The 12,759-nt window shown below is 41.7% G+C and overlaps 1 protein-coding gene across 1 annotated transcript in view; it reads left to right on the top strand.

The window, feature by feature from the left end:
• schip1 (schwannomin interacting protein 1) overlaps nucleotides 1-12,759 on the top strand; it is a gene marked incomplete at its 5' end in the record, with an annotated part of 182,476 nt that overhangs the window by 50,419 nt on the left and 119,298 nt on the right. The window contains 3 exons of the mRNA XM_079272228.1: nucleotides 3,567-3,631; nucleotides 3,840-3,896; nucleotides 4,440-4,575. Coding sequence (XP_079128354.1) covers nucleotides 3,567-3,631; nucleotides 3,840-3,896; nucleotides 4,440-4,575 — 258 coding nt within the window. The remainder of the gene's footprint in view (nucleotides 1-3,566; nucleotides 3,632-3,839; nucleotides 3,897-4,439; nucleotides 4,576-12,759) is intronic.

The raw sequence follows: 12,759 nt of genomic DNA, 5'->3' as shown, positions 1-12,759 counted from the left end.
ATCATTTCTAGGATTTGAGGATATTCAGGGCTTAGCCTGGACCTCTGTCCGGTCGTGCACTCCTGCTGTTTGGAGCTGTGACAGGGCGAAGGCAGCAGCCAGGGGCCTGCTGGTTCCTCATCCAAACCCTGCATGCTCTCTCACCTCGAAGACCTCCCAAACCACTGGTCCACGGCCTCTCCCTATCCCTGCCCTCCTCTCCATGAAGGATGCCAGTACATTTGTCACAGTGTAATGGAATCATCATAGTTTTTCCTTTTCCATCTCTCTTAATTCCGTGTGTTCTCATCGCTTCCTCGCGCCTGTCTTTTTTATTTCCATATTAGTTTTGGGAAAATGGAGTGAAGGAGAATAGACTGATGAAAGAGGAAAGGTGGAGGCATAGAGGGGGTGAAGGGGGTGAAGGAGGGACGGATTACACGCGAGGGCTCGTGGTTTGTATTTGGAAGTCAGTAGCTCCATTTCCTCTGTTGTACTGTGGGTTCAAGGTCTCAGCATCAGCATCTCTCTCTCTCTCTCTCTTCCTCCCTGCCTCCTTCTCTCTCTGCTCTGCCTGACTCTACCATAAATCCACCAACACACATATTTGCACACACACACACACACACACATATACACACACACACACACACACATATACACACACACACCAATCAATACAAGCCTGCTTGGCACTGCCAAAGCCAAAAATGACTATAGATTTTCTGACAACGCTGCCACTAAATTATGCAAACCTTTAGTTTATGTTCCGGTACTTTTTTTGGCATTGCGACACAAGATAGGGATGGGGTTTTCCACTGAGGCAGGGATGTAATGATACCGGTGTGGATAGCGGGAAAATAAATGCCTTCAGTTTGGTACACAATAATTTCAAAATGTATTGTTATAGATTGTGAAATCAATACCGCGTATTAAGACCGTTGTAAATATCCTGCTTGAAGTCGGGTTTTAGTTTAGTGGTGAATCATGCGCTCGGGATATCAGTGTTAGAATTTCTGTTTAGCAAGCACACACATGCACATATCACACATATCATACACACACATAATCTATGATAGACAGAGTGATACAAAGGTAAAGGAAACATTGATCCAGTGAAGATTCCATCCTCAAAGTGCCGATTCATGAAGTTCAGGGCCGGGTAAAGTCTTGAATGCAGATAATATTTTCTATCTATCTATCTATCTGTTATCGCAAAGTTAAAGTCAGCATCCACAATAGAGTTTAATGCGAAATATTGTAAAAGACATGTGACGAAGATGAGAAAGCCATTTTTAGTGAGGTTTGACAAACTCTCCATACACAAATCCAAATTATTTGACATTTTTCCCTTTTTATTGTCAAAACTTTACAAACATTCTCATCAATTAAATCCTATTTTCTTTTACCTGAAAAGATACATACATCAACACAAAATGCCAACAGATAATTATTAAGTCTTGTAATAATACGGTAAGCTATAATATCATAATAATGTCATATTATCTGCAGCAATAATGTTATTTTCAACATGTTTTTGCTCAAATTTACTGTATTTGAAATCTTGCTATTTGCCGTGTGTTTTGTTTTAAGTGACAAAGTAATTATAATGAGATTTGACGTAATCTCTAGTTTGACACTTTATATCACTGATAACCTTTTGCGTACTTGTTTTAGGGGAACACAATATAATGAGCGATGTGTGGAGGGGATCATTTAAGTTCAGCTGTTAGAGAGACCAGTATATCGATGGAGATGCTTCTGTGTGTAATGTGGTGCTCATGTGTGCATGAATGTGTTTGTGCCAATTTGTGTGCGCTTGTTTCTGAGATGGACTAATAGTTTGCCTGGCCAGCCCGTGGCAGGGCCATCAGTAACTCTAAGTGGAAATTGAAAGGATCGGCTCATTCATTCTTCCAGCAACTCCATTACCCAGAACCTAACAATCCCACACACACAATCATCCCTCCTCGTTTTTACTTGGATCATCTCTCCATCACCATCCAAATCTTTATTTACTCAATTCAAAGCTATCTTAGTGTCTTTTAAATTCATTCTTCTGTCTTTATTTCTCTTACTTTTGCTCTTACTTTTCACCCTCTCTGCCTTGCCTCTCTCAGAATTCCAAAATGGCCATTTTTTGAGTCGGTTTAAACTGTTCTGACTGGATGTGTATTTGCAAGATTGATGGATTGTATAAGAGAGAGACACATTGCTGTCCAGGATAGCGTTAAGGCGGATTTGGAAAGGCTGAGGTGCAGAATTCACATCCGAGCCACAGTTACGCTTTCACAGATCCTCTTTTCATCAGAGAGAAATCGAGTGGGAAAGACAAACAGAAAGAGGCTTTAAAAGAAAAACTGCTTCTTGATGCAATCATTGATCACAAGTCAAAGTCCTTGATTCAGTCTAACGAGCTGCTTGTTCCTTCTGGGAGGGAGCCTAATGAGAAAAACAACACTGCCTGCCACAGTGCAATTGGGAAAACAGCCCAACAAGATAGACCTTTTATTGATACAAAAAAAAAAGAAAAAGGATGTTTGTGTGTTTCGATAGTAACTTTGTATTTAGCTGACAACCCAGTAAGACAGTGATTCAATTAGACACATGTATCTGTGCTCATTTACACTTCAATCGGGTACTTTTTCTGTGACCCAAGGGGGAAGAATATACATCGTTATATCATGAATCCCAAACACCTGAGATCGACACGCCAAAAAACCACTTCAGTGGTAGTGGTGGTGCTTCAAGATGTAATATATTTCTTAGTGTGAGTCTCTTTAAAGGCCAATCTGCCATCTAATAGATGCAATATATTATTTTTATGCATGCTTCATAATGCAGTAATGGCGCAATCAAACCCAAAAAAAAATCGAATAAAAGTGGGACATTTTGCAGGTTTCACTTTAAACACACACACAAATACGCGGTGATGTAGCCGTGAGCTGCTCAGTGCCCTGATGTGACCCTCTTGGCTCATCTGGAAGAACTGCTCCACTTAAACTTTGTTGCTCCCTTGTAATTTAATTAGTCTGCTCAATTATGTAGAGGCAGGCCTGTCCTCATTACACACCACTATTAAAGCTTGAGGATGGAGCCGAGGGGAGGAGAGCAGCAGACGAGGAGAGTAGAATGAAGCTAAAAGTCATTTAAGTGAAAGTGTAAAGTTTGATCGCTCTAATCTGCCACATCTGTGCAACAACTGTGCCATAGTTTGTGAATTATGTCCTGCTCTATGGTCTCTGGCTTGCCTGTCTGTCTATGTTTGACTTTCCTCTTGGTGCTTGTGGGCCAAATGCCTTGAAAAATGCTGAACCAGCAAATTGCTGCATAACTTCACAGGAAAACATCTAACTGAGCCATTTTCCGCCAAACCACTTGCTGCAGGGGTCCCTGAGCTCAGCACAATGATCCCACATCTGGCAAACATCTAATCATATTTGCATACACACACACTCCGTAGGGCTATTGTCTTATTCATCTCCCTGTGTCTGCACTAAAGCCACATATCTGAGATTTCAACTGCTTTCTAATTTCTGTCTCTTTGTCCCTCTTTGTGTCCCTCCTCCTGTCTCTATCTCAAACAGGAGCAGCTGAAGAGCCTCCAGAGTGGCTTCAAGCATGTTGATGATGGGGGTTTCCAGCTGCAGAGGTGGGTTAACACACACACACACACACACACACACACATAAACAGAGAACAACACAGAGAGAGAATGAGCAGCCTGCTCTAGTGCTGATGGAAATGCCCATCTCCCTGCAGAGGGGACCAAGCCATCGTTGTTTAATTCCTGATAACCCAGACTGAGATTGGACTTGTGTCTGTCCTCTGATTGCCCCCTACACCCTTCCCCTTCTCAGGAATCAACTGACCATGGACCTAGACAACATGCCGCCCATTGAGACCAAGGTGTTGATGTGAGTATTTCCTTTCTCTACAGCTGAAAAGGAGCGAATTTGAACGTTTATTTTTGAGTATGTCTAATAAGTAAATAAAAATCCTCCCAACCTGTGATGGCACGAATCTGACTGGTTGATGATTAACAGGACAGGAAAAAAGAAAAAAGCATGCCGACTATTTCTTGGTGACTTTTTTCCAATCTTCACATTTCTCTGTGAAATAATGTATAAAAGTGATTCAATTGAAACATTACAGTTATGTAACATTTCTCAGGGGTCACAAGCCAAAAAGGTTGCAAACTGCAGGTTCATAGGGTATGATCGTAGGAATCGGTTGGGACTGAGATAAGTTAGGAAGCATAATGCATTAACTTTAAGACTGATTCTGAAAATGCTCAGGATTTGAAAGTAAATCCACCTTGTGAATTTATTTATTTATAATTGACTCTCAAGAGAACTGACCTCATTCAATGTTAACATTTTACCAATTCAGAACTGCGTCACATCGTAACGCTTGAGTGATCATCCATGCCTTCTCCATCTCTTCATCGCCACATGTAGTATCCAGCGGGCCTGGCGTGACTTCCTCCAGAGACAGGAAGCGGAAAAGAGGAGCCCCTCCCCTCCCTCCCTCTCCTCCTCTGACAAGATGAGCATGTCCATCAGCATGACGACCCTGTCAGATGGGAGCACCCCGGTAAGTACTGCTTATGTCAGAAATATTCCCCATTACAAATTCAAGGCATTCATACAGTGACTGGCGCTTTGTCCGGAGGCAGTGTCCGGAGGCAGTGTGTGTGTGTGTGTGTGTGTGCGTGTGTGTGTGTGTGTGTGTGTGTGTGTGAGGCTACGTGTCTTTGAACAGTTGAACAGAAAGGTTTGCGAATGTTGCTGTTTCAGTGGTCTTTAACTGTCTCAGTCAGGCTCTGTACGCACCATATGTGTCACATATCAGATGTTACTGAGGTGTTAAGAGTATTGTGCTGCCTGTGGAGAGTATGGGGCAGTGCGTACAGTCCCATTGCTGTCCAGAAGGGGGCAATATCTCTCAGCTAATGTCTTCGGTGTGCAGACTAACATCCATCCATCCTAAACATACAAGGATTTGGTCCGACATTCACACACTTTCTCTCACAGCAGCAACACGCTGAGAATTTAAATCCGTGGAACAGCTATTCTCATTCAGCGCATCTTCTCCTCATTCAACCAGCCCACAATAAATCCTCAGGATTTTCTCTTCTGCGTCTGTTCTAGTCATTATAATTCTACACTGACGTCGTCTGCCGCCTTCTAGCTGAATAGCAAGTGTGTGTGTGTGTGTGTATACTTCTCAACTAATCTCCGGGCCTGAAGTCAACAGGCAGGTTAAATCTCAGACACAGCTGGGAGAGTTCTGTGTATGGGCACACTTAGGTGGCACTGGTCCACACAATCACAGAAAAGCTTTCACACAGACTGTTTGATTTGGATTCTTGTGGATAAAAAGCGGGTCAGGTGGGTTACGAGTGAAGAGCATTCGGAGTCGTGTGCAACTGCAATGAATGAGTGCACCCTTCAGGGATCGTGGCTTTACAGTAACGCGTGATGTGAGCAGCTGACTGGTCAGTATTCAGTTCAAGAAGGTTGTGAATGAAGTCAGAAGGCAGCCTATTATTTATTCAATACACACACACACTTACAGCACACACACACACACACACACACACACACACACACACGCACACACATAGTAAACACAGCTTGTGTTTGAGATCCTTTGGGATGGCCAGGAAATGCTTAGATCTTCTAAATAGGCAGATGATCTTCACTGAGAGAGAGAGAGAGAGAGAGATAGAGAGAGAGAGAGAGCGAGAGAGAGAGAGAGAGAGAGAGAGCGAGAGAGAGAGAGAGAGAGAGAGAGAGAGAGAGAGAGAGAGAGTGTGTGTGTGTGCCTAAGGTCAAGGGAGATAGAGGAGAGCGGTAGAGAGGAAAGGAAGATGAAAAACAGACGTTGGCTCACTGGTTGAATGTGCTGACGCTGTAGATCCGCTCTCTGTGGGAGCAGGAGGCTCAGCATCTCCTCTCATACAAGTTAACTTAACTGTGTCTCGCTTCATACACTGTCTCGCTATCCTTTTTTCTCTCTTCATTTGATTGTCTTTTCTGTAGAGTAATACATTTGGTGGATGTGACAGCTCCACCCTGTTTGGATTTCTAACAGTTTTGTTTCTGTCGACCCAGCGATACGTTCTCAATCCACAGCAGGCAGGGTCTACACATACATAGATGCACATACACACACACACACACACACACACACAAGAAAGGAGACAGGGTGATGTGCCAGCCTTCTCTAAAGTGATTGAATTTGTAACCTTTGTGCCTTTTACATCCGTCTTTGACAAACACATGCTGCATGACACTGCAGTATGTGTGTGTATACGTGTGTGTGTGTGTGTATGTGCTTGACCCCGCTTGAGTGTGTGTAGTGTGCATCAGTGCACCAAGTCTTTGTGTGTTTCTATAAGCAAGCTATTTCTTCATCCTCGTGTGTTTTCAGGGGGACGGCTGTTATGCTCTCAGCAGCGTGTGACTGAAATATAGTTGACATGTGACTCGTTACTGTGTGAATTATCTTTCACGTTGCATCTCAGCTCACTCATTGCCATGGCAATCCCGCAAAATAGAGCAGCACTGGATATCTCTCTTCGTGATCGATCCCTCTGCTCCATAGCGACACCACAGAGGGAGGCAGAAATTATAGGTTTCATTAAAGAGGAACCTAACAAAACTCTGGCTTTTATGCCCAGATATGAATCAGCTGTCTACATTTTATTGTTTCATAATACTGCAACGCATCAACACACGGCCCGCCGACCACCTACAAGTACACACACATGCACACGCACAAGGGAGAGTGAACACACACACACACACAGACACAGGCGCATGGACACACAGGCCACGCTTTAATTTCAGACTGTCTAGATGATAGATGTATTTTTATAACCAGACATCAATCAATAGTGTTTGGGGACTGGCTGAATGTTTTTCTAGCAGGATTGCCACTAAATTATTTGAGAAATGAAGATGAAAACAAACAAAAGCAAAGACCTAATCCCATACAATATTTTAGTTTTATTCTTTGTTAAAACTTTGAGGTGTTTTAATCCCGAGTTTCAGAATGAAGTCTAGTTTCCTGCCTCGCTTCATGGCTTAGTGGTGGGCTGCATTTTGGGTATGAGAGCTGTCCATTGCCTGAGTGCTGAACTGTGATCTATGATGTAGTAGCCATGCGTTGCCACCAGAGAGAGTTCCTGCATCACTTCTTTTTGTGTTATTTCTTGGGAGTGACTGAACCAAATGTAGCAAACAAACATTTTGACGTTTTTTGGGAAAGCAACAACCTCAAGATAGCCAAAGTATCATAACTATAGTCATGTGATGCCTGCTGTGTGCATTTGAATATGTTAAACAGGATTCTTTGATTTTAAATTTCAACTTGTTTCTGAGTTCTTCAGGCATTTAAGTATATATGGGTTCCACAATCCTACAAATATTCAATCTTGATGCATAAAAGTGGGTTAAAATCACAGAGAGCTGTCAGGTTAACAAGTGTATGATGAAGGTACAAAATATGTATTTACTTTGTTGACTGTGTCTTCCTGCATATATATATGTCCAGTATATATATATATATATATATATATATATATATATACAGTATATATACACACATGTATATGTGTGTTGGCTGGTGAAGGGCACACAGGGGCAGCTTAGTCCATCTGGCCTGCTAAGGTGCAGTGAGTCGGGCGGAGCAGAGCAGCACTGCCTTCCCCATCTGCCAGCTGTCATGTTTCTCCTTCTCTGCCCTCTCCATCAAGGCTCTCTTAATGTTCCCCTCCTCCCTCTCTTTTTTTTGTCATGTTATAGTTTATGTTTGCCTCCGCCTTTCATATTTAATGTCTTTCTCTTTTAGATAAAAAAGAGGTTAGGAAAAGTCTGGGGAATGTCCGTGCAGGGACTGTACCTCTGCTCGTTGTGTACATTGCAGGTTGATAGAGCGGGAGTTGATTCCACAGACATTAGAGACGTTCAGCAATGTTTCATATCTATTCAGGTCTCCAGGTTAACTTCTCGGTCTTATTGGAGCTGTCCTGACATAAACCACTGAGTCAAATGTGTCATTACACAAAACATTCAGCAGAATACTGAACCAGCAGCCTGCACCGACGATACCCCGTGTCCAAGCATTTAACCTCTCACATTCATTCTTACCCATCTAATCCAATGCAGGGTCCAAATCGTTGCCCTGTCACTGAGCTTCCATTATTTTATTCATCATAGGGTTTTCTTCTATTCACTGTACAAGCCAACCTGTCATTACTATAGATGGAAGAAAGCAGGAAAGGTCACATATAGTATCAACCCAGTTGAATGGTTGTTGCATTAAGGCCGCAGCATTATTATTGTATGAATGACTCTCCCTCAGGCTCACCGTGTCCCCATTATGTTGTCTTTACTGTACATTAACCTCATGGTTCACCATTCACTCACAGATGAAGACAGCTCACCAAGGTTGAATTACTCAACCACTTTAATGGAACTTTTTGTTTGTTGATAGTCTTTATTGAATATTGTTGAGTTTATTTTAAGGTAAATGTATGTTAAATAGGACGATATGTAACATTTGCGGGGGGTTATTGGCAAATATTAAATATAATATTCATAACTATGTTTAAATCAGTGTATAAATAATTAAAGATCATATTATTGCTGTTATTCGTACTTTTTTAATGTTTCGTTGCCGTTCATTATCATGCTCCCTCTGTCGGGCTGAGCTCCTGCAACTGCACACACACATAGACACAAACACAGACACGCACGGAGCGCGAGCAGATAGGCCGCTGTGGTGAAGTGAAGGACACTCGAGTTGACGGTAACTACGCTTATTACTGTACATGCAATAACATATTTGAGAGTAAAAAGCCAACACTTTATCAATACATCTGTGAACATGTAAAATGAAAGTGACATGTTACATTTGTTTCCAATGAGCTGTTAATGGCTTTATATGGTGACTTTGTTGTAAACATATATAAATTAGAAATAACTTCTAATTCAGTTTTAGTTTATTTGTTTTTAAAATATTTTCATTAAAAACAATTATTTGGTCATAAGCACCACTTTAATGACATATTGTATTGAAATAAATGTGTCACTTGGTCAGGGAACATTAACCGGTCCTTTGATGCTGCAGATAATGTGGAGCATTCTGTATAAACCTTCAGCTTGCTGAACACAAGGACATGCCTTGCCGTGTACTTGACATTGTGTCAAGAACCAGACAATTATTCTTAATTATTACACGATTGCCAGCTATCAAGCCAGTGGTCTACTGCACACTGACAACCTTCCAAGAAAGGGTATTTCCCAAAAGCCTTTCCCCTCTTCTCTTCCACCACGGACCAGAACATCCCTGTGATGATTTATGGTAATTATGCAAATGCAACATAAGGCTTTGGATATTAATGCTAACCCCCTCCACTTCGCCACTGGAGGGTGGATGTAACTGCATCCAACGCTTTTACAATCCTGTTACTGTAATACCAGGGACAATGCAAAAAAGCAGAGGTCAGGCCATTAAGGATTCCCTTGAATTACTTTAGGTTTATTGAAGCCTCGTGGAGGCTATTCACATGTTTAATCGGTTGTCTTCATTCATTCGGTGCAAATAGATTGAATAGGCAGCCTACACATGAGTTTAGACCCCTTTCGCAATTCATCGGGAGTGATGCTGAGATTTAATAATTGACATAATCCCTCTTGTCATAATCTGTCACCTAGAAAAGATGCACAGTAAGGTAGCGGTGCAGGTGTGGGTGTGCTGGCTCTCCACTGTGTCTAAGGCGGGCTGGGTGGAGTGACAGCCCTGGCAGGATGGAAGAGGACTCGCTGTGACACACCAGCCAAGGTATTGATTGACAGTGTCATTAGTGATCTCTCACCACTCCATCACCACCTTATGTGGAGAGAGTCTCGATTTAGAAGCTACAGAATTTACATTCTCTAAACTAAACTAAAACAAACTAAAAACAATATTAGCCTCTTTTTGTTGTATGCACTCCAGCTCTTGGTTTCTCTGTAAATGCCTGCAGACATGTGAAGGACAGTTATATGACTCTTATAATTATGTATTATGGAGATGGTGCTTGACGTCTGACTCTCTGCTAATCACCTGCCGGCGGCATGTCAAGTCAAACATGGGCCCTTTCACACCTGGGACATGTCATGTGATACACTCTCTGAGGTGTATAATACTCATTACGTGTGACATGCAGGATGTGATGTGTAGGTGTGTGTGTGTGTGTGTGTGTGTGTGTGTGTGTGTGTGTGTGTGTGTGTGTGTGTGAGAAGATGGAGATGGAACTAAATGCACACTGACTCTTAATTAACCCTGGAGCTTGTCCTTCATGTATGAAGAAAAGCCATTCGAAACGAATGCTCCATCACTTATTCAAAAAACTGTTTTATTTTGCTTTGGAATCTGCAGTCCTTGCTGTTGTATTTGCATTTTCAAGTAGAATCCACAGGGGGTCACTGTTCTGCGTGGTTTGGACTGCCCAGCAAAAAAAGCAGGGAGTAGTCCAGGTGCAGTAAAACCCCGGGTTTAAATGCATCCAAGCTCTGCTCATAAGGGTATTCCTCTCCTTCATTATTGGACGGTAATACCGTATCAATCTTGTTTAATAGGATGCAGATTCCGAAAATCTGGTCCAAATTGTTGGAACCTCAGGGACCCTTGTTGAGGACACTCTCAGTCAGCAAACACTCTTCTTTTTCCATCTCATGAGGGCCTCTCCTTTCAAAGATAATCACCCATTATCAACATATTTCCATTAAAAAGAGAGGTGAGCTGCTGTTTTGTATTTTGCTGGCTTCTCTCTGTCTCTCTCTCTCTCTCTCTCTCTCTCTCTCTCTCTCTTTCCCTCTCTCCTATCTTTCTTCCTCTGCCTTGTCTCTTTGAGCCTTTTAATTTCACGACACCTCAATTAAATATTAAAGTGGTTCAGGATTACGTCAGACTTGTGAACAAGCTGCTGGGTTTTTCCAGTCTTCTATATATATTGCTATATATATTGCTCAATTGCTTCACTGGAATCATATGTAAATACATTTGTATTGCCAAAACATGCATGAATGAAGACCGTACACAGACAACGATAATTATAACTGTAAACAATGCTGGATCGACTCCTTTTGGGGCCATGAGTAGGACTCCCAGCATTGCACTCCAATGGCTGCATTGTATGGTCGACGTACTGCAAGTCACCCATGTAAAAATGTGCAGAAACGTTTTTCTGTGACTTGTTAATTGTAAATAATGAGAGCAAATTTACCTGGGAAAAGTCATATGTTACGTATACAATCTCTTCAATACATTGTCTTTCTCATGGAAGATGCAAATATAAAAAACAGGACTTCACATCTTTATTTTACTCATTTGTAGCCTCTTCAGGGCTAGTTTTAATATATTACATTTATAAAAAAAAAAACAAAGTGCCCGATGTTGTACTGGGCTGTATGTAGCATTAAAGCAATGCAGGTTGTTTCTGTGCTTCATTCTATCTTTTTTGTGTCTTTAATTCTAATTCTCTCTCTCTCTCCCTTTTTCTAATACCAAGAGTGCTTTTCTGTCTTCTCTGATCCCACAACCACCACCTCCACCACATTATCTCATTGATCTGTACTTACCCAGCAACACGGCCATAATTGATCATTAATATTTGATTGTGGATGGTGGTGATACGAAGAGCATTTCGATTGATACAATTATGAATCATCGTAGCTCTGGAATCTACAGATCGGGGCTTTGCCGAGGTAATCAACGACAGATTAGCCGCATGCTGCAAAGTGTCAATCTGTACTGCGAAGACAGTTCCCATGTCTGAACTATAAGTGGGTCATTCAGTTGATGGATACAAGACACAATTCGCTGATCAATGCTCATAAGCATGAAGCACATTTCTTCAGAATATATGATGAAGAGAAGGATCATGGGCCATCAAACCAAGAGATGAAATCCAGTCAGTCCAATTCAAGTATTTTTTTTCTTGACTATATTCAGCGTTTCATCAGTTTGATCAGTAAGTTTGTAAAATGATGGATCACATGCACATTAAACCTGCTTGTTTTTGTTTGTTGGCATAAAACGTTAACTGCTAAAAGTGTTTGGATTGGATTTGAATGAAAATGAGAAGAAAATACGGTTATTTGGCACGATAGAAATATTGATTTTCGGTAAAAACATTATTTGAAACTGGCATGCATTTGCAACTGCAACAATTGTGTCGGTATTATATAATTTACTGAGGACAATCTAGTTTGTTTGAATTTGTTAATAGCCATTTTGTATGTAAAAGCTGTTGGCCGTCCACAAACAGCAGATATCTCACGTTGGAACGTGATATTTATCACATCAGGCTCTGCACGTTGTCAAAATGTAACAAAGTAAAACCCTGCTCCATGTGTTAAAACATGTCTAAACATCTCACCTGAGTAGAGACGATGGTAAAAACTGCTTCTTGCTCTGGTGAAACAAGCGCTGCCTCCCTATAAAGCAGTGCTAGTGTGACAATGTTTTATTAGTAACTCGGGCTTTCGCGTAAACCTGCATGCATGCACTCCTCCATTATCAGCAGGATCATTATCCTCTCTCCTCCCTGCCCTCGCTGCCTCACTTCTTCTGGGGCTCGATGTGGCACACCAAAAATATGAACACGCACGTCTCACTCACTCACACTCAGCCAGACTGCTTATTATTCTGCACCCTTTTTACATGTGAACAAAAAAAGACAATCGCTGCGTGTGCCTGGAAACATGTAGGTGCGACGTTTTG

The sequence above is a fragment of the Melanostigma gelatinosum genome (genome assembly GCF_949748355.1).
Source record: "Melanostigma gelatinosum genome assembly, chromosome: 7".
Taxonomy (NCBI): Eukaryota; Metazoa; Chordata; class Actinopteri; order Perciformes; family Zoarcidae; genus Melanostigma; species Melanostigma gelatinosum.
Note: the sequence above shows the minus strand (reverse complement) of the source record. Positions and strands in the feature narration are given on the sequence as shown.